The sequence below is a fragment of the Patiria miniata genome, unplaced genomic scaffold, assembly GCF_015706575.1.
Source record: "Patiria miniata isolate m_02_andy unplaced genomic scaffold, ASM1570657v1 HiC_scaffold_3, whole genome shotgun sequence".
Lineage (NCBI taxonomy): Eukaryota > Metazoa > Echinodermata > Asteroidea > Valvatida > Asterinidae > Patiria > Patiria miniata.
In genome coordinates this window covers 35,167,841-35,188,041 of record NW_024037069.1, presented here as the reverse complement: position 1 = coordinate 35,188,041, position 20,201 = coordinate 35,167,841, and the positions used below count along the sequence as shown (strand labels likewise).

At 37.6% G+C, this 20,201-nt stretch overlaps 2 protein-coding genes across 2 annotated transcripts; one reads left to right on the top strand and one right to left on the bottom strand.

Moving 5' to 3' along the window:
- Position 1: 1 nt before the first annotated feature.
- LOC119738852 (UDP-N-acetylglucosamine transporter-like) lies at positions 2-10,261 on the top strand. The gene is made up of 8 exons (XM_038213822.1): positions 2-398; positions 3,254-3,449; positions 4,577-4,734; positions 5,078-5,200; positions 5,750-5,924; positions 6,362-6,480; positions 7,235-7,368; positions 8,096-10,261. Exons 2-8 carry the CDS (start codon positions 3,254-3,256, stop codon positions 8,193-8,195), a joined length of 1,005 nt encoding a protein of 334 aa, XP_038069750.1. The 5' UTR covers positions 2-398; the 3' UTR covers positions 8,196-10,261.
- A 1,320-nt stretch (positions 10,262-11,581) lies between these two features.
- Positions 11,582-18,608, bottom strand: LOC119738851 (rho GTPase-activating protein gacHH-like). Its single transcript, XM_038213821.1, is given in 15 exon segments — positions 11,582-11,963; positions 12,088-12,213; positions 12,417-12,504; positions 12,668-12,753; positions 13,014-13,092; positions 14,450-14,535; positions 14,817-14,855; positions 14,858-14,916; positions 15,509-15,560; positions 15,858-16,004; positions 16,136-16,224; positions 16,444-16,519; positions 16,714-16,750; positions 17,040-17,118; positions 18,091-18,608. Coding segments are annotated over 15 exon segments (1,209 nt in total). The 5' UTR covers positions 18,162-18,608; the 3' UTR covers positions 11,582-11,868.
- Between the last annotated feature and the right edge of the window lie 1,593 nt (positions 18,609-20,201).

Here is a 20,201-nt window from a genome sequence, read left to right as displayed (position 1 = left end):
CATGTGCAAAATAATGTTTATTTTGTACACGTTGCAGCCTGCAGGCCTGTTTGTGGGTGTCATTAATCTTTGCCAAAATCAGTCCTCAATTTGGACAGGATTTTCTGTTCGACGCCTCATGAGCCGTGTACGATCAATGACACGAAAGTCTGGCCCATGGACAGCTGGCATTAGCTGTCGATGATACAAATTTGCGCCATTGTTATTTTATTTACAATAACAGGTGTACCGGCCTCCATACACCGTGCACACACGCTTGATTGAATGCCGTACATTCTGTATGCATTGTAAATTGTGTGCAGGGAGTACAGCAAAAAACAACAACAACAACAACACAGTTCTTGTTCATCAAGGTTGCTGCCTATGCTGTGAACTGACCTGGTGTTCATTCATCAAAGGTAGTTTTAAATACGATTGATTACGTCATACGTGTATCTTTTTCTTTTGTTTTTCATTTTAGGTAAATACTGAAGTCTGAAGACCATCTGTTCACATAATTGTTTATTATAATTTGTTGAATGCAGACAATTGAATTATTTGCCAATCTGTTGCTGTACCCACACTGTACTGCACGTGTATCAATTACAATTAATAATATTCATACTACCAGTTTTATTACGGTTAGAAAAACAATGCATTTTAGCAAGTAGTACAGCAACTTCATGTAGGATAAGTACGTGTTGATGAATTTCACTCTGCAAAAACAACAATGGAATCGGATAGTAAATCTAGTGTTGCAATAAAAGAAGAATCCCGGCAGTTGGTAAGATTTGAAAATTTTCAAAATTTAGTTCCAGAATTTTTCCAGATGCAGATCTACTTGTACTAATCTGAGAAGTAACAGGTATGACGGCGATGCAGTCCCACTTATATGTAAATTAAAACTGTATTTCTTAAGTTTCACATGCCTGCAATAGATAAATGTGTTCTGAATGATACAATTATTTTAATAATGAAATATCTTCCCTCTTTACTGATTTTTTTCTTCATCAAACTAGCTCTGTCATTATAGTAAACGATTGATGTAAAGTTGAAGAAAGTCGATATTTAGTAGTAGGATTTGTTGAATTCTTAAAAAAAAACACCCGAATTCAAAAGCTTTACGTACGTTGTACTTGTAGTTGTAAGAGGCTTAACCCCGTAAATTGTATTACCGACCCTTGATGCAAGATAAAAGTTATAATCCCTTTATTTTGTGGAAGCAAATCATGTTTTGGTCATACTATGAGTTTTTCAGGTGAAATATCTTTAACCTAATTGAATTGACACAGCAGCTGTGCATCAACAGTAGATGATGTTCATCACCATCTTTGTAGCTAGAATTGTTAGGATTTGTTTTCAGTTGGGAGGGCATTTTTTTTGGGTGGGGGCACCAAAAGCAGATCCAGAACCAAAGCCAGCTGGTCACTTCAAATTCCAAGGGGGAGGGGGGGGGGGGGGGGGATGGAGAGAGATTTGACCTAATTTGACGCAAGGGGGATCTTTTGTTCTTATAGGTCTCTCTCAAATGATGTCATTTTCTACAGACCAGCTACCTGCATCGATATATTGATTGTGAACTTGCATAACGCACATCGGCTGCGCCAAAATGTTCTAAAACATTTAGGTGTGTTACAAGTGGACTCATGCACACATTCTGATTTTTATTTCTTTATAATTTTGTGACGCCTGGTACATTGATCACAATTTGTACCATCATAATAGTCAGTAGGCCATGCGAAGTGGACATCTTAGAAGATAAGCCTATTTTAGAGAAGAAGTTTATTGAAATATTAACAAAAATATATTACCTCTCTAAATCTGATACAAATGTACATTATACACCTAAAAATAACTGAAAACTCCCCCCCACCAATGGTTGTCAAAATATTGCTGTTTTGTGTCAATTTCAGACATTCTGTTCTAAGCAAAGAGATTTCATACATTTATAGTTAATTTTTTTCAGAGTCTTACACACCAGTTCATAAAATGGTTATTAAAGGGAAGATACAGCATTTGCAAGCATCAAAAAACGAAATGATCAAATTATCACGAAATACCTTACTGAATTGTTGGGGATTGACAGTCTAAAGCATCCTGTAAAATTGTGGCTCTGGCCTGGTGTGCTGACATTTTCAAGAAAAACTGTATTTTTCCAATGCTGGTCGGCCGACCAGCGTTGGAGAAAACTGGCTTTTTTTCCAACAACTGTTCCTAATTTTTCATATTTAGTTATTTTTTTGCAATTGATTGCAATTGGGGGGGGGGGGGGGGGGGGCTCGTGCCATATTTTCAATGGGGAGCGCCAATAAAATCCTAAAATCATTCACACTATATTAACTAATGCACCCTTGTCAGCGCTATTTCTTTTTTGGGGGAGACCTTTCGCATGTACATCACAATCCTTCTTTTTGCTAATGCAATTTTTTTTTACGGAATTTATTTTGAGGGGGGCTAGACAAAATTTTGGGGGAGCTACAGCCCCCCCTAGGCCCCCCCTCCCCCCCCCCCCCCCGTAGAACCGCGCCTGGCATCTACAAGCCCAAAACGTGAAACAAGTCAGTTTAACCATATTTTCTCTAACATACTTATCCTCCAAATCCATTTGTTTCTGAAAATTCAAGCAAAAGCAAATGTTGTACATTCCCTTTAATTCAATCTTATGAAAATCACCTTATTTGCTTGAATTGAGATGTATGTATATCTGTGCAGCTTGTCAACAGCTGCAATGGATGGTGGTATTGTCCATTCTGACTAGGATGATATTATTTACTTTGTAAATATTGACCTGTGTGTGAAGCTGACAGCACACTATACATGTACCACGCCCACTTTTGGTGCGCTAATTACATGCTGAATGTGTACACAATGTATATCATGCAATTCCTCGGAATTATCAACGTCCATGCCAAAAATTATTTAAAAAAAAACTGCTAAAAGCTTATTGTATATTTTGTTTATTGAAATATAGTTTATTTCTAACAATATTCAATAGTTCAGCTTTTACGTTTAACTGAAAAATTAATCCGGTCCAAAAAAACCGCATCACTTTCATCCGTCAGCATAGTGTTTTGAGCCGATTTGTACAACAGCAAAAAGTTTATTAATGAATAAATTATTTTTTACATCATTTAAGTAATTAATTGATACGCTTTATCAAAATTTAAATTCACTTAATTTTTTTGCATTCTGTTGAATTGTCCAAACTGTATGTCTGACATTGATTTATGCACAGTATAGTCATTCTATAAATTTGGGGTCCTCTTTTTTTCAGATGTCGCCCCTGAAGTTCAACCCCAAGTATGTCTCTCTGAGCGTTCTGATCCTACAGACCACATCCCTGGTCCTGACGCTACGATACTCCCGCATGGTGCAAGGTGAAGGCCCACGATACCTCAGCACCACGGCCATCGTCATGGCTGAACTGATCAAGATGTTGATCTGCGTTGTGCTAGTACTGGGCGGAGAAGGTACAAAAACCACAGAAAAATTATATTTTATGTATTTATGGGTGATTCTACAAATTTATGGTCCACAGTTTGCCGTTCAAGTATCATTAAGAATGACTCCAAATGATTTTCTATTTGCTGGGTAGGCAGTTTGCTATTCATAATCACTCTTGGAGAATGACTGCATTAAGGAGTACATTTTGAATTTTTAAAATCATGGATGTCGATGTAACATGGACAGGGAAAATATGGACCCCACAATTATAGCATGATCCTTATTTAAAGAGGTTGTGGAATGCTCAAAGACATTTCCGTCATTTTTCGGATATATGTAGCCTAAGGTGTGATGAAATAAAAACGACTATTGTGTCTGTCATGAAATGAGTACAAAAGGTACTTTTGAGAGCTGTTTTTCAAGTCCTGTCATGCCTGTTTCGACCCGAACGTGCAATTTGTGTAAAAGTCGTCGTTGCGGGCAGCAAACAAAACACAGTAAATTGTGACGTAATAAACAGGACTCCCGATGCAGAGTAGCATAAACGAGTCCTGTTTATTACGTCACGATTTACTGTGTTTTGTTTGCTGCCCGCAACGACGACTTTTACACAAATTGCACGTTCGGGTCGAAACAGGACCTGAAAAATAGCTCTCAAAAGTAACCTTTGTACTCATTTCATGACAGAAACAATAGTCGTTTTTATTTCATCACACCTTAGGCTACATATACCCCAAAAATGACGGAAATGTCTTTGAGCATTCCACAACCTCTTTAAAACATATCTATATACAAGGTAACATTGTTAAGTAAAATTGTTTTTGAAATGGCCCTGTGGTGATCAGTACAAACTACAAACACAATAAATTTTGAAAAATAAACACAGATATCAAAATCCAAAAAACCCAAAACAAAAATAAAAATGATAATATACATAATGAAAAGAGAGGTGAACATACCAAAGACACACTACATACATTTACATGTACTGCATACTCTAATTAAAAAGGAAAAATTAAATTATTTAAAGTCACAGCATCCATAAAGTATAAAACTGGTTAAAAGTTGTCAGACATTTCTTTGGCTAAAACCATGCATTAAGTAAATGACTGACTGATTGATTTGATTGTTTGAATTGATTTGTCTGATTTAGGAGCATGGAGTATCTCGAATCTGATCAGAATTATCCGAGAGCAGATCATCAACAAGCCAACCGACACACTCAAGCTAGCTGTGCCGTCTGGTCTCTACACGATACAGAACAATCTGCTCTTCCTAGCCTTGTCAAACCTCGATGCTGCAACATACCAGGTCAGATATCGGTTCTGAAACTGAAAATGTTGGCCGGCCTTTTGTCTCTAGGATACAGACTAAGTCTGAGTCATTGACTGACTGACTCCCCGACTAACGAACTGACTAGTCACCAAGGGTAAATAATGTCCTTACCCGAGATTCATCTTGGCAAGCCTCGTCTTGTTTTGCAATTGTTATACCTTTCACCTTCAGTGTGGCGTTACCATTTCCAACTTAGTACACTTACATCAGCAAAAATGATAATGATGAATAACTAACTTTTTGAAATTTGGACTTGATTTTTAGCCAAAACTTTGGCTGTTTTCTGGTTCATGACATTTCAAATTCGTATTTTGTCCAGGTCACGTACCAGCTGAAGATTTTAACGACAGCCATGTTCTCTGTCCTGATGCTGAGCAAAAAACTGAACTCCAACAAATGGGTATCCCTCGTACTTCTTATGGCAGGGGTCGCGTTAGTGCAGGTAGGTGGAGGAGTTTTAACTGTACTGCCCCAAACCGCCCTACCTATTGCTCCTGATACTGCCCCAAGTTGCCCTGCTTGCTACTCCCTGTACTGCTCCAGACTTCCCTACTTGTTACTCCCTGTACTGCCCCAAACTGCCCTGCCTGTTACTCCCTGTAGTGCCCAACCCACCCTGCCTGTTACTCCCTGTACTGCCCCAAACCACCCTGCCTGTTACTCCCTGTACTGCCCCAAACCACCCTGCCTGTTACCCCCTATACTGCCCCAAACCGCCCTGTCTGTTACTCCCTGTACTGCCCCAAACTGCCTTGCCTGTTACTCCCTGTACTGCCCAACCCACCCTGCATGTTACTCCCTGTACTGCTGCAAACCACCCTGCCTGTTACCCCCTATACTGCCCCAAACCACCCTGTCTGTTACTCCCTGTACTGCCCCAAACTGCCCTTCCTGTTACTCCTTGTACTGCCCCAAGCTGCCTGCCTGTTACACCCTGTAACACTTCTTTATCCCGTGTTTCTGATAATATGTTATTATTTTTTTTAAACAGATGCCAACAGAAAGTAAAGATCAAGAAAAGATTGAGTCGGCACCCTCCAAGAACCAGTTTGTAGGTCTGGTAGCTGTACTCTCGGCCTGCTTCTCTAGTGGGTTCGCTGGGGTTTACTTTGAGAAGATACTCAAGGGTACCAAGCAGTCGATATGGCTGCGAAATATTCAACTTGGTGAGTACACATTACAAAAAATCTTCAAATTGTCTCAATTTTTGGTTAGGTTTTCTTGTGGGGGGGGGGGGGGGGGTAAAAAAGAGGTATCTGTCTGTCCATCAAGTTGTTAGTTTGGTTTGTGGACGATATATATGTCCAACGAGTTATAATTTTTTGAATGAAACTTGACAGAAGGGTTACCATCAGGGAAATGAAAGTTGTAGATAGAATTTTGGGTTGAAAGGTAAAAATAGAGAACAAATAGGTTTTTGATAATCAGTTCTATTCTAAGTGATTGATAATCTAATTGGGTTGATGGATCAAGGTCACTGTGATAAGAAATAAAGGCCTATACACTTTTCTCGAAAGGGCAGATGCATTAATAATGTCTTGTATTTTTGTTTTTGATTCTTTATATTTGTATAATTGTGCATTTTTTGTCTGTTTCCTTTTAGCTTTCTTTGGTGTTTTATTTGGGCTGGGCGGGGTCATCATGAACGACGGCCAGCAAGTCATGTCAGCGGGTTTCTTCCAAGGCTACAATAATCTCACGTGGATCGTCGTTTTAAACCAAGTAAGCAACTATTCAAAAATACTTAATTACATGTAGCAGAAAAGATGCTTTATGACAGAAAGGTTAGTTTGTAGCAGCCATCTTGCATTAGTTCCCCGACTCCTGAACAGTGCTAGGGATTAATTCATTTGTGTAGATAATCGACACCCATCTTTTTTTTACCTTGAAAACTTGTATGTGGTTGTTCCCCTGGAAAGAAGGTTAGAATTGATAAGCCAGAGCTCTCAATAATCACATAATTTACTAAACTCCTCCCCCCCCAAAAAAAATATCAAAGCCAGGATACCAGCCAAAATGCAGTGTGTTGCATATTGCTTGTAACTGGTTACCAGCTGATTTTTATGAAATGGATTAATTTGTTTAGCAATGTTTACTGTATGCATAAAAAGACCTAACTGCTGGCCTCATAACACATAAGTATATGAGGACAGGCAATGGCCTCATTCTTCTAATATCTTATTGGCTGCTAAGTGTCTTGGCCGCCTCCCCTTTACTTTGATTGGCCTAATTTTTCTGCAAACTCATGCATTACATGCATGAATATTTAAATTAGGATGACTTCTGTGTCGTAGGTCATTCTGATAGTCTATGCACTGGTTGGTACCAGACTTAGAATGTCTGTCCATAAAAACCTTCCATTTTGAGTCTGTTTCCAGACTAACTGCATGGCAACTCACTTGGTACTTCATTACTTTTTCCTTTTTAAAATGCATACAAGTGAGATACACATTTTTGTTTGTCTTTTTTTTCTCAGGCTTTTGGTGGTTTGATAATAGCTGCTGTCATCAAATATGCTGATAACATCTTGAAAGGATTTGCAACCTCTCTCTCCATCATTCTATCAATGATTGTCTCCTACTACCTGCTCAACGATTTTATCCCTTCAAGGTAACAACAAAATCGTCTTCATTATTTAGTTCCGATTTAGAAGATTTTAGTAACCCGAACCTTCCCAACTCTATCAAGATCCATCCCCCATTTTGGTGGATTTTGGAGGACTTGGTCCTGCTGGCCCGTTTTGACTAAATTTTGATGGAGTATGATGGACTTGGGCCGGGGAGGCCTAAAGCAGTGCGAGGGGAATCTGAATGATTTTGTCCAGCAGCGTTTTTCTTTGTGAAAGCAGTCATTTGTTGTTTTGCTGAAATATTGAAGATATATTTGTTGGGGAGATGCACTTCCCTAAAATTGACGGCAATTATTTTCCAATTTCTCCTGACCCTCACTGTGTTTGTGAGATAATTTGATTACCAAAATATTGATTTATGTCTGAACATTTCCATTTGTGAGTATCTCAAATTGTTCTTTTCTACTTGAAAAGCCTCATTTTATTTAACTGAAGTATATTTTGATATTGCACTGAAGATTTTTTTCACCTGTGAAAGGGTTTTTGTGCACGTGAACCCACAATATGAAAGTGTCCTTCATTTGTCAACAGTGCCCTCTGTAGTTGATGTTAAGACAAGTAAATACTCTATCTGCTAAAAAGCGTTTCCGAATATCAAAAAGAAGTCAACCAAATGAAGTAAAAATAAAAAAGAACTGACAATCAAGAAGGAAGTAAAAATGTCCAGTCATGAATGTAGAACTGCTTCTTTCCTTTGCCTTTTTTCAGTTACTTTTTCCTCGGAGCTGCTCTCGTCATAAGTGCAACCTTCCTGTACGGCTACGAACCGTCAAAGACCACTCAGCTGTCTCTGCCTAAGCCTGTCTGACTACCTTCCCCATGGAGATAGTGCTACTCCACTTCATCCTGTGTGCTTTATCGTTTACTAGCCTGGGAGACCACACCCATCTGCATGTCCGACAATGGTGTGGGTAAGGTTGGATAGCAACAGTTGTCATGGCAGTCACCAATCAGCTGTCACATCCCAACCTTTCTGTTCTAGGGCAAGCTAGAGTTAACCATATTTCACTAAATTTGCTTGAACGAAGGAGTGTTGGACCACTGTAGTTGACTATTTGGAACCAGAGCATGGAGCATGGTTGCATCGCAGGTTACCAGTAGCCATGCGCATCATAAACCGCAACAAGGAGCCATGACTTTTGACCATCGTTTGACGAGAGCTGTTTGCGCGTTGCTATAAGTGCAGGTGTTAAATTTCATTACAAATCAACCACTGGTCGACTAATGGTCCTCTCCTGTAGTTTGTTTTAGTATATTTTAATAATTTTTTCAACTCCATTAAGCAGTTGAATTTCACGATTTTCTTGTTAAGGACGGTTCATACTCGGCGCCAAAGTGAACGTGAACACAAATTTGTGACGCCAATGCAAGTTTTCACACATTTCAACTTCGCAGCGAATGCTTTGTGACGTGAAATTTGCATCACATTCGCATGAAGTATGATTCAGCCTTTATAGAACCTTGGACATTTTGACCGTAACCAAATTAAACAGCATGTCAACTTCTGGGCTCAATTTTGCTTACATAAGTGATGCAGCAGTAGATAACTCCACGGATTTGTATACCTGGGCAGTTTATGCTAATTGTCTTCCATTCTAGAGTGCTTATTTGTTACTAAACTGTAATATAATATGGATTTCCTATTGTTGTTTTTGTAGCCTGGTTTCTGAAGCCCTTTTGTTTTCCTTTTTAATTATCTCTTGAGTTTTTGAAAACCCGTGTTGAGCCTGCCCAAGGTTTACATGGCACCAACAACGGTTACGTGTTCTTACACCTTGATATGAGGCAACATACTACTAACCACACTTGGTTTAAACTAAAGTGTCAGTCACGGAGATTAAGCCCTGGTTTGTTGCCGTTAATGCATTGGTCCCTACACCACCCCAAACTGCCCTGCCTATTACTCCATGTATCGCCCGGAACCGCCCCAGTACGGGTGTTATGGATTCATCAGTGAATAAATACAATGTAATACAATGTAATAACATGTAATACAATGTAATACAGTGTTGGACAAGTCCCAGTGGGTTAACCTAGTAGTAACAGCATGTGAGCAGGGTTAACATATGTTTCAAATTAGAAGTTGCGTTCCCTGTGCTATTTTCAAGTTCCATCCCGAAACATAGATTACTTTTCTGAATTACTATTTTTCTAGCGATACAAACGTTATCCACTTTTGAATGAAACACGATCGAAAAAAATCGGCCCATGTTTAGTTATTGAATAATTAATATACAATTTTGAATTATTTGCTTCCAGATAATAATTCTGTACTCTCGGGTTAGGCTATTGGCTCTAAAACAAAAACAAAAACTTTCTTGCAGAAGTCCAAAAAGGAAAAAAAGAGGTATTCTTTTGGTTTTAATAAATCATAAGTTAAAAATTTAGTAATTGGAAATTTATTAATAGGAAAATAAAATTGAATTTGTTAAAGAGCACGGGGAACGGAACTATAAACGGTTATTTTCTTTTTAGTTTCCTTTAACTTGCAACAAAGACATTGGACATGTACTGAACAATTTCTGCATTCTTAACGATAATGCTGCAATGTCGGATCTGTCTCACTATTAAGAAGACACTATTTTGATCAAGGAAAATGTATGTGTGCCTTATGTATTTAAAAGTAAAAAGTCATCTTTTAATGTTTAATGTATATAACTTTTAGATCAGTTGGTAGGATTATAATGCATGCATTATGTCAGTTCAAGAGTTTATACATTTCTCTGGACACAAAAGACAAGTAACCAAATGTACTTATGGCAATAAATTCTGGTTTTTCTTCTCCAAACATAGATACAGCAGAATGATATTAAAAGAAATATTATATATATTCTAGATTACATCCAAATTAAATTACTTCATTTGTTTCATTTCGCTTCATAATGATCATGTTGTGTTTGTTGCAGTGTAATCTGGGTGACGTGTGCGGACATAAGAAAAAACTTTTCTCGATGCCGTCGTTTTGCATACTTTTGCTCCATTAACAAACCTGGAATTCATATAGACAACTTCAGTTTCTTTGGCTTTAGAAAAAGACCTTTATACAAAAATTGGAAAAGAAAACACTTCAAAAGGAAACAAAATGTCACATAACAAATGAAACAAAAGAAAACAACTATATTCTGTATCCCTCCTACTTTCAACCAAGTAACCTTTTACCCAGGAAGTACGTTAATTGAATCCGTGCTGTGGGCTCCGTGCGTGAACAAGAGGGGGCGCTTTCGAGAGCCCCATGGACGGGACACATGCGTTCGCGTACTGATTCGTGCACGTATAGCACGAAGTATATTATTAGTTATCTTGCGAGCGCGAGTGGAACACGGAATAATGTAGTGCTTCTGTATCCCACATATTTTGGCCTCGTGGTATGTGGGACACAAACGCACTACATTTTCCGTGTTCCACGAGCGCGAGCGCGATAACGAATTTATCTTCAAGCAAACTTGACGCACAGTAAAGTTGGAACACGCATGCTGTAACCTACGCGCAACTTTTGAATTCACAATGAATTGTGCAGCACTAATCACGTCACGTAGGCTTAGAATAGCGCAATACGCGGAGTGCGGTATGGACCGTGGCCGTGCGGTATGGTTATATGTAGCACGGCCTGTTGCCATGGATCGACCAATCAGGATCGAGGATTCAAGTTTGCTTGAAGATAATATATTTACATGTATACCTTATTTAATCTGAATGCATGCACAAAGCCCCAAAGCGTCCTTGTGAGCGTCAGGCGTTGTCAGCAATACTTTTGAGTGTCTCTCCCAGTGGTCTCCCCAACTCTCCCTTTCTTACCGTTGAGGGGGTACTTGTGCACGGAGCCCACGCACTCCAAAAAGTTTTAAAACCATACTATTTGCTAAGCTGCACTCACACAAATATACAAAAATAAATTGCATCCATATTTAAAAGAAATCTGTGTACAAATAACTATAACGCCTGTACAAGCACCCAAAAAGAGTTGTTCATTGTTGGACATTCACATACACCAATCTCATGGGAATCTCATACACAACACAATATTTTCCAAAAATATATGAAGAGTTTAGTTCCAAAATGTGAATATGTGCACGGTTATAACAGGCAGGCAACTTGTCCTCAGATTTGCAGATTTCCTAATTTTTTACTTCTCATGAATGTCATTACAAGTTGAAAAATGCTGTACAAAGTTTTGTGTGGGTTAGAGTTTCCTCATTTTTTTTAATTCCCAGTTGCATGCCTTTTATAAAACTTTCCAGAATGAAAACAGTATGACAGCTGGTTCTAAACTTCATTTTTGTTTGCTTTACTGCATTCTTAGGTTGTGTCTATTAAACAGCTGTCAAAATTGACTATGGGCAGCCAGGCGGCAGCCGATTCTAAAAGGGAACAAAATGGCGTATGTCGCATTTTGTGTTGTTACTGATCATCGTGCTGGATATAGGCCGTGCAAAGGGTCAATGGTTGATGTGAGAGGAATACTCTTTGGCCTTGGAAAGTTATTAGGAGTCACTCAAGTCTTCATCACTGCTGTCGCTCCTATTGGAGTCAGAAGAAGATGCGGAACTAGATGAAGCATCTGAGGCATCGGAGTCATCTGAAACAAGATAAAGAAGTACCATACAGGTTTTATTACAATTAAGGTAGAAAGTGTATGCTCATGCGCATTACAAAGATGACTTGTTTTCCATGAGGGCGCTCTACGCAAACTGTCTATTCACCTTGTTCGTGATCTGTGGCTGAGCTGAGCATGCTTTCATGCAGAGGTAACGATGGAGATGATGTTCCTTCGCTTTGGTCGGCTTTGCTGTACAGTATGTTGTGCAGGACCTCTGGTGAAACTTTCACTGGAAGAAAACAGATAAGTTGAGAACAAAAGTATCTTTTTGGAAAAAAAGTTTGTATTATTGGTACAATTAAACCAGTGTAGACATGCATGTGCCCCTCTTTTGTACTTGTGGTCAATCAGTGGGGATCTGTTTCAACTGTTAATCATCATGATAACTAAAAAGAATTTTGATTGGACAGATGAGAGTGCAGGTTTTCTTACAGGGTTTGCGATTGGACGGATTGATCAGCTTGGCTGCCTTGACATCATTGTAGTCCATCTCCTCATTGGTGCCTCCAAAGATATACAGCTGTTGGAACCAATCAGAGATCAAAACCATTAATGACATGCAAATTTATGCAAAACTCTTGCCCAGTCTTGCATTTTAATCATGCTCTTTGCCACAGGCCCCGCCCACAAAACTTGGATTTTTTTCCATTCAATACTTTCTAGTTCTGTGGATGAATACTCACATGATTGAGATATGTGCAAGCCACATGACCGAAGCGTCTGCACGGAGGATTGCCAGAGTAGAACGGCCGTTTCCATTTCATCTTGGCTATAATAAAAAAAAAAAAACCCAGGAAAAAACGGATGACATAAAACCAAGTTATAAAGGTAGGAGTGTATCCTTATTGGACTCATGTGTTTATTGGTGTTTTTCAAAAGGCAAACAGTGGGCCTTTTTAGGGGAAGGATGTGTTGGTGCCCATCCTTTGCATTACAATTTACAACATGACAATTTTCATGACAGTATTGTCACACGAAGTCATAATATACTCTGCCTAATGACACTTAATTGAAGTGACAAATTCTCACCAAGGCTCAATTTGTGGAGGTCACCTAGAGTTGTCTTTCCTTTCAAGCCATCGTTGGATCCTCCAAAGACATAGATATCCTGACAACAGAATCAAATGCCAAATGTTCATCAGAATAATTTAAAGCTTGGAACAAAACAAAACAAAGAGACAAAATTTGAATTCAACTTCTGAAAACTCACTAGATATTATTAATAATGCTTGCAGGGAGTAGTCTCTTAAATAATTAAAACAGTATTTTTTTCTAGCTGATGAGACAGTGACAAATTCATAAACTGCCAACACATAGGCCAGAATAGTTCAGTTGTTAGAACACTGATACAATAATCCACAGGTTACAGATGATCAAGTATAGGCTTCACTTTTTCTTTGTTTTAAAAAAACCTACAAGTTTTCCCATGGTAGTTCATTTGACAAATAAAGGAAAATTCTGCTCTGAACACACAACCAACAATTGAAATTTGGAATCACTGGTATCATTGGTTTAAAGAACAACATTTTGTTTGGATTTTTGTAACGTCAGCACAGGTTGCATTAAATGCACAAACAAGTAGCAACCTTAATCCACCATCTTGAACTACTACATTTGTACTACGATGACGGCAACAACACTTCCAAGAAAACAGCTGCGCACAATTGCTGCATGCATACCAGTTCTTGCTCAACTTCTTAATTTTAACAAGTACACAACACTGGGAAACCATATCAGTGATTTTTCTTTAGTGCTCCACAAATCGATGTAAATTGTCCCTGAAGATGTCTTAATCCCTCTCAAAAGAAATGCATCGCCCACTGAAGAGATCTGGACCAACACTACAGAAGCCAATCAAGGCTGAGCAGAGGGGATTAACAATAGGGATTAGTGTCTCCTCCAGTATTTAATCCTGTCAATTGAAGATAACTGTGAACAGCTATTCAAGACCAGATTATAGAGGTCCACTTTAATCTTGGCCACACAGAACAAGTTGTTGGAGATGCGAGTTCTTAACAAGATGTTTCAGTGCAGGAACATTCTATGATTATTGATAGGTATAGGTAAAAAAAGACTACACTTTCAGATCATGTTGTCTGCAGTTCTTCATACAAACATTTTCCCTGACTTTTCTTGATACTTAAATGTATGACAGTGAACAAATAAACAATGGAAAACAACCAAAGGGACCAAAGGCATGGATTTTAAAGTGAGCAACTTGCAAGATTAAAATTGTGCAAATTGTTCATTCAATTATTAAAAATGTAACAAAAGATTTGTATGTTATGCAGTAACTTCAAATGAAGATAACTCAAATATAAAGACAAAGTAAATTATACAACCTCATTGAGTGAACTTACAAATTTACCACAAATGCAAAATCAAATGCATAAATGGACAGATCAATGCAAATGAGCACACACACAAACAAATGCAAATGAACCAACAAACATGGTGGAACTAACCTTGTCTGCATGGAGGGTCAGACTGTGACATCCCCTGGGTGGGGGTGGGTCCCCCCTCACCGGTGGGGAGGACCACTGCAAAGATTCTGTTTTTGAAAAAAACAAAACTGTCAGTTGAAAAGAAAAAAGTGGAACTTAATCCTCATAGAATTTGTCTGGTTCGTTAACCTTAACCCTTCCAGATACTCGGCACAGAGCCTGTTGCTCCTTACAAGTACAAATGTGAAATTTCTTGCAAAATGAGACAGAACTGGGCAAGAGGTCAAATTGAGCATTTGTGGGTAAAGCCGGGGAGTTGAAAGGGTTAAGAATTTTATTACAGATACTAAATACTGCAAATGTTCCTTATCTTTAAGATTTTGTTTACCTGTGTCGAACACATGGAGATCATTGAAGCATTTGTTTTGCCCCCGCATCCACCAAACAGGTAGATTTTGTGACCAACAGGCACCAGTCTATGATCACATCTAAGACAACATGGACAAATCAAATAAATGGTTGAAAAAAGAACCACTTACAATTTTTTTTCTCCAAAAAACAAAAACATCATGTTGCTCCTCATTCATGAAAAAAAGTGAGATATTTAAATAATTAATTAATGTATGCATCTGGGGATGGGTGCACAATGACAACGGGGTTTTAGTGTCTTGATTCCTGGAATACAACAAATATCTAATTTCATAATGCAAGAGGACATAGTTGCTTAAAAAGCCTAGGCCTATAGACAATGTGACATTTGTTTACAAATTGGATGTTCATAAGATGGATGTTGCGGTCACGTGATGCCAATTTACAGCAAACGGTTCTCTTCTGCACCGCCTGTGTATCTCTTGAAATGTGATTGGTGTAAAAGAGGTGACATAAACTGTTTAACGTGGGCCAAAGAAAAATGCAAAATGCTTAAATGTTTGGGTTACCTGGTTGTTGCCTTTTGGCATGACAACACATGGTCTATTAAATGAATTTCCTTATTAGAAATGCTAATGCTTTGCATACTGTCATTACAATCGTTGAATGAACATTACAAGTTCTCTTTATGTGAAACAATCCACATCATACCTTGGTGCCGGTGGCAGACCAGAGATGGTCAGTTTAGTCCATGTGTGTGACTCTGTGGTGCAAAGTGAGATGTCAAAATGGTGTGTGAGGGTAACAACACATAATGAATGAAGAGTAACGTGCATCTACAGACTTTCCTTGTAAGTAAGTGGTTCATGTGAGTGATGAAAATGCAGTACAAAAAGGACATTACATATACTTTTTAGCTTTATCCGCCTACTTTTCTCTTTCTTTCTCTTTGTAATCACTCACAACTGCAGACAACTTACTGCGGCTGGTTGGCAGACTTGAGTTAAATTTTGGACACCAGGATCGATGATGAAATTTCTGTGTCCGAGTGTTGGCTTACCTGTATCTAAGACATCCACGTCGCAATGCGCCTCGCCTTTATAGATTCCACCAATCACAAAGATCCTTTTCTCTATGACTGCCCAACCAGGGTTCAATGACCTTGGCTCGACCCCGTGTGTCTGTACGTGCTTCCAATCGCGCGACTCTAAAAAAAAAGGAAAAACGTTTCTTCATTTAAGAAGTTCAGTTCAGCAGCCTTTGAAGACTTCTACAAAAAGGAAATATACTTTTTGTCCTAAAATGAAAAGCTAGCAATCATTATCAACTTTCTCTTACTTGTATTGAATGCGTAGACGCCAGGTAAACTTTCTTCTGCGTTCAACTCATTTCTGCCTCCAAACACATACAATGTGTTGTCGATAGCACTGCAGCAAAAAAAACAAAAAAAACAAAAAAAAAATGAAAAAATGTAAGACTAAAATTCTAAAATTTGTGCCTTGAAGATTTGTAATATTAATTAACTCAGGCCAAAAATTCATCTTTCAATGAGAAAAATGTTTAACTTTTTAAAATGTCTTTTATGTTGATTAGACAAGGACCCTCAAATGAACATAATTACTCGACTACAAATAAAATGCTCTTACCATAATGCATGATCATGTCGACCTGACGGAGCATCGCCTGCATATCTAATCTTCTCCCATCTCAAGATTTTGCCAACTTGGAAAGTTTAAAATAAAAAAAAATTAATTACATATACCACTGGAAGAGGCAGCAACTGAAAACACCCAACTCAAAAGAAAGTGTAGTTTTTAATACAAATATGTATAATCAATGTCAAAATTCAATGCATTTGAAATAAACTTTTGTTTCAAAAATAAAGTTTTCTTGGAGGACAAAAAAAACCCACTTACTGTGAAGTTTGTGTAAATCTCTGAAGTAGAAGATCCCCTGCAAAGAAAAAAAAAAAAAAAAAGGTCATCTTGAAGGGTACACTGAGCAAGCTTTATAAATCTTCATTTATTTTATCAATTACATAATTTCAGCAGGTTAACTAATAAAAAAAAGATACCCTGTGGCCAAAATATAATACAATTTAACTCTACTGTTAAAAACTGTTTGAGAGTTTTCAGGATCCTTTCTTTGACCTTAGCCGAAGATCATCAAAACTCTAGCTTCATTTCCAGTCAATTGTCATTGCCCATTTTATAGTGGAAATTGTTCTCAGATCATTTCATACCCTTTCCGGTTCCTCCACACAACGAGTTCCACCAAAGATGTAGGCAGCATTATCAATGACGGTGATCGCATGCCCTTGCCTATAAATTAAAGACAATAAGGAATTTATTCAAAATTATTGGTTAATGATATGATTTTATCATTTAAAAAGTGTGCTGAAGGGCAAGGCAAATAAAAAAAAATACTTCTGCTTCCAGTTACCCTACCTACCCTATTTTGACAGCCCCTACCCTAATTTTTTGGGGAAAATGTGAAAATCCTGAAAATCATCAATTACTATCTTTTACTGTTTACTACATGCAGACACCTCCATATGTTCATACACAAAAATATCCCCCCCCCCCCAAAAAAAATTCCCTACCTACCTACCCTTTTTTCAAATGTTATGTAATCGGAAGCAGAAGTTTTGTTTTGGCCCAAGATATGAAGCCATGGCAATGCAATTCATTTCTTTGTGCTTTCTTTCCTTTCACCCTTAAACTTAATAAAAGTAATAAAAAAAACTATGTTGTGAATATCAGGTATCTCAATCCCAGATTAATTTGAAAGTAATCATTATTTTCTGAATTCCAAGTAAACATAATGGGAAGAATTCCAACATAATTTTCCTACTTTTGTCTTAAATTTTAAGCAACTGACAAAAGCCAAGGAAAACAATTATACCCCACCCCTCAAACAAAGCTATCTAAGATCAACTGCTCAGTAAAAATAAGTAAATAAATTAATACACAAAAGTAAACTTAACTAAAACCAAGAAAGAAAATAATTCATTAACCAAACAATTTTCACAAAAGAAACTACAATGATTGATATTTAGTTAAATTGAAAGTTACAACTCCTCTCTTTTGGTGATGTCAAGTGTTCATTCGAATGTTGTTCCCCTCCCCCAAAAAAACCTTTCTTTGTTTAGCTATTGTTACAAAGATGTTGACCAAAAGTCTAAATCAATAAATCGATTTAAATCACTGAAATGTCAGGCGGGCCACAGTGATTGTGTAAACAAGTTGTGTATGGTTCTTCTGTAAACAAAAGACACCACATTATTGGCCTACCTGGGTGATGGCGGCCGCCCAGTGAACTCCTTGCCTGCTAACCACTTCAAACTGACAAGTGTGAGAGCCATATTTATATCTTTAAAACGTCGTCCAACAGTCAGTACACTACGATTTTGTAGGAACTAGTGGTTCATTTCATCAATTTCAGAATACGTTATTTTCCCCTTCAGATCTTCAAGGAAAATGTTTGAAAATTTGCAAGCCTTTTGAGATATCACGAGGAATAAAATGGATTTCGTATTTCAATGACAATCTCTACACTCAAGTTCTACCACCTCATTCGCGCGCCGGCGATCGTCCGTGCGTGCACACTCACGACATCACATTTCGGCGTGAATACACAAACAATAATTTCCACACGCGGATTGAACGTGAAAATGGAATTTAAATTCTTAGATTTAATGAATGAATCACAGAAAACTTCAATGACACTAATTTAATGACAGATTTTGTGCTGAGAATTTCATCCACGGTACGAAAATCGCGTTGCCAAGGAAGCCAATGATAAAGATCACTTCCGGTATGGCGTGTCAAACGTTGCAATATTCAATATTTTGCAATATATATGTTAGATGTTCATTATGTGTTTGTTATCTTTTACATTTATGTGCGATGTTCAATATAAGTGTGCGATGTTTTTCATTATTTGCGCGATGTTTAATATATTTGTGCGATGTTTTACAATATATGTGCGATGTTCAATATATGTGTGCGATGTTTTACATTTATATGCGATTTTCAATTTATATGTGCGATGTTTTTGACGATACATGTATATATGTGCGATGTTTTCAATATTATGTTCGATTTTTTTGCATTAAATGTGCGATGTTTTTCGATACAATTGTGTGTGTTGTTTTACAATATATTTGCGATATTCTCAAATATGTGAGCAATGTTTTACACATATGTTTGACATTTCGAGCTATTTGTATTCGATGTTTCATCGGTATGTTTGCATTCGATCTTGTGCAATATGCATTTGATGTTTCCCTTTTCATTCGATGTTTCGTTAAGAGTCAAAGTCTGGTTACTAGACCGCAAAAGTCTGACTATTTTGCCTAAAGTCAGTGTATGAGATGTTTCTGGAAAATTGCAGATTGTATGGGGTTAGTTGTTTATGAAACATTTCAAATTGTAAGGGGTGAACATTGCATATTTTAGCGAAATTTGGCAAAATCAGATGTTTCCGAAAAATTTCAGATGTAAGGGATTAACCTTGCTTTTTTAGTGAAATTTTGCAAGGTTAGATGTTGCGAAAACTTTCAAATTGAAAGGGGTTAACCTCGCATTTTAAAAAAAATGTTTTTGGACAATTGCAGATTGTAAGGGGTTAATCTTGCTTTTTGAATAAGATTGGGAAAAATTAGATGTTCAATTCAAATTGTAAGGGGTTAACCTCGCATTTTTTTAAGCAAAATAGGACACAATCAGATGATTCTGGAACTAAATTGCAGATTGTTAGGGCTTACACTCAGACACAAATACATGTACAATCAAAACATTAACCAATATATTGGATTTGCCGCAGCCTGAATGTGTTTATTAAATCTTCATGCCAAATCAAAGCATGTTTTGTTTTCCGTTTTACCATTAACCTTGTATTTCTAGCAAAATTGGGCAAAAAGAAATGTTTATGAAAAAATTTAAATTGAAAGAGGTGTACCTTGTATATTTAGTGAAATTTGGCGAAATCAGATTTGTATGAAAAATTAAAATGGTAAGGGGTTAACCTTGCTTTTTTAGCAAAATTTGGAGCATATTTTACTAAAATTGGGCAAAATCAGATGCTTCTAAAAAATCCAGATGTAAAAGTTTCCGCAAAAACAGCTGTTGAAAAAGAGCCCAATGTTGAACTTTACTGAGTCTGAGGTCTATCGAGGGGACGATCCTTATTTCAACTCCTGGATATTCGCTGACAGTCTCTATTTTTCTTTTTAAGAAAGTCGAAATAGCTGAAGAGGGAGGTGACGGAATCTATATGTGCCCAGATACAAAGAGTAGAAATCTACGCGTCTGGCTTTTGAAAATACACAATTGCGGTGTTCATTGTTGCGTAATGATCCGCCTAGTAGCACACGACTGTTTTGCACATTAGGCTGTGTTAT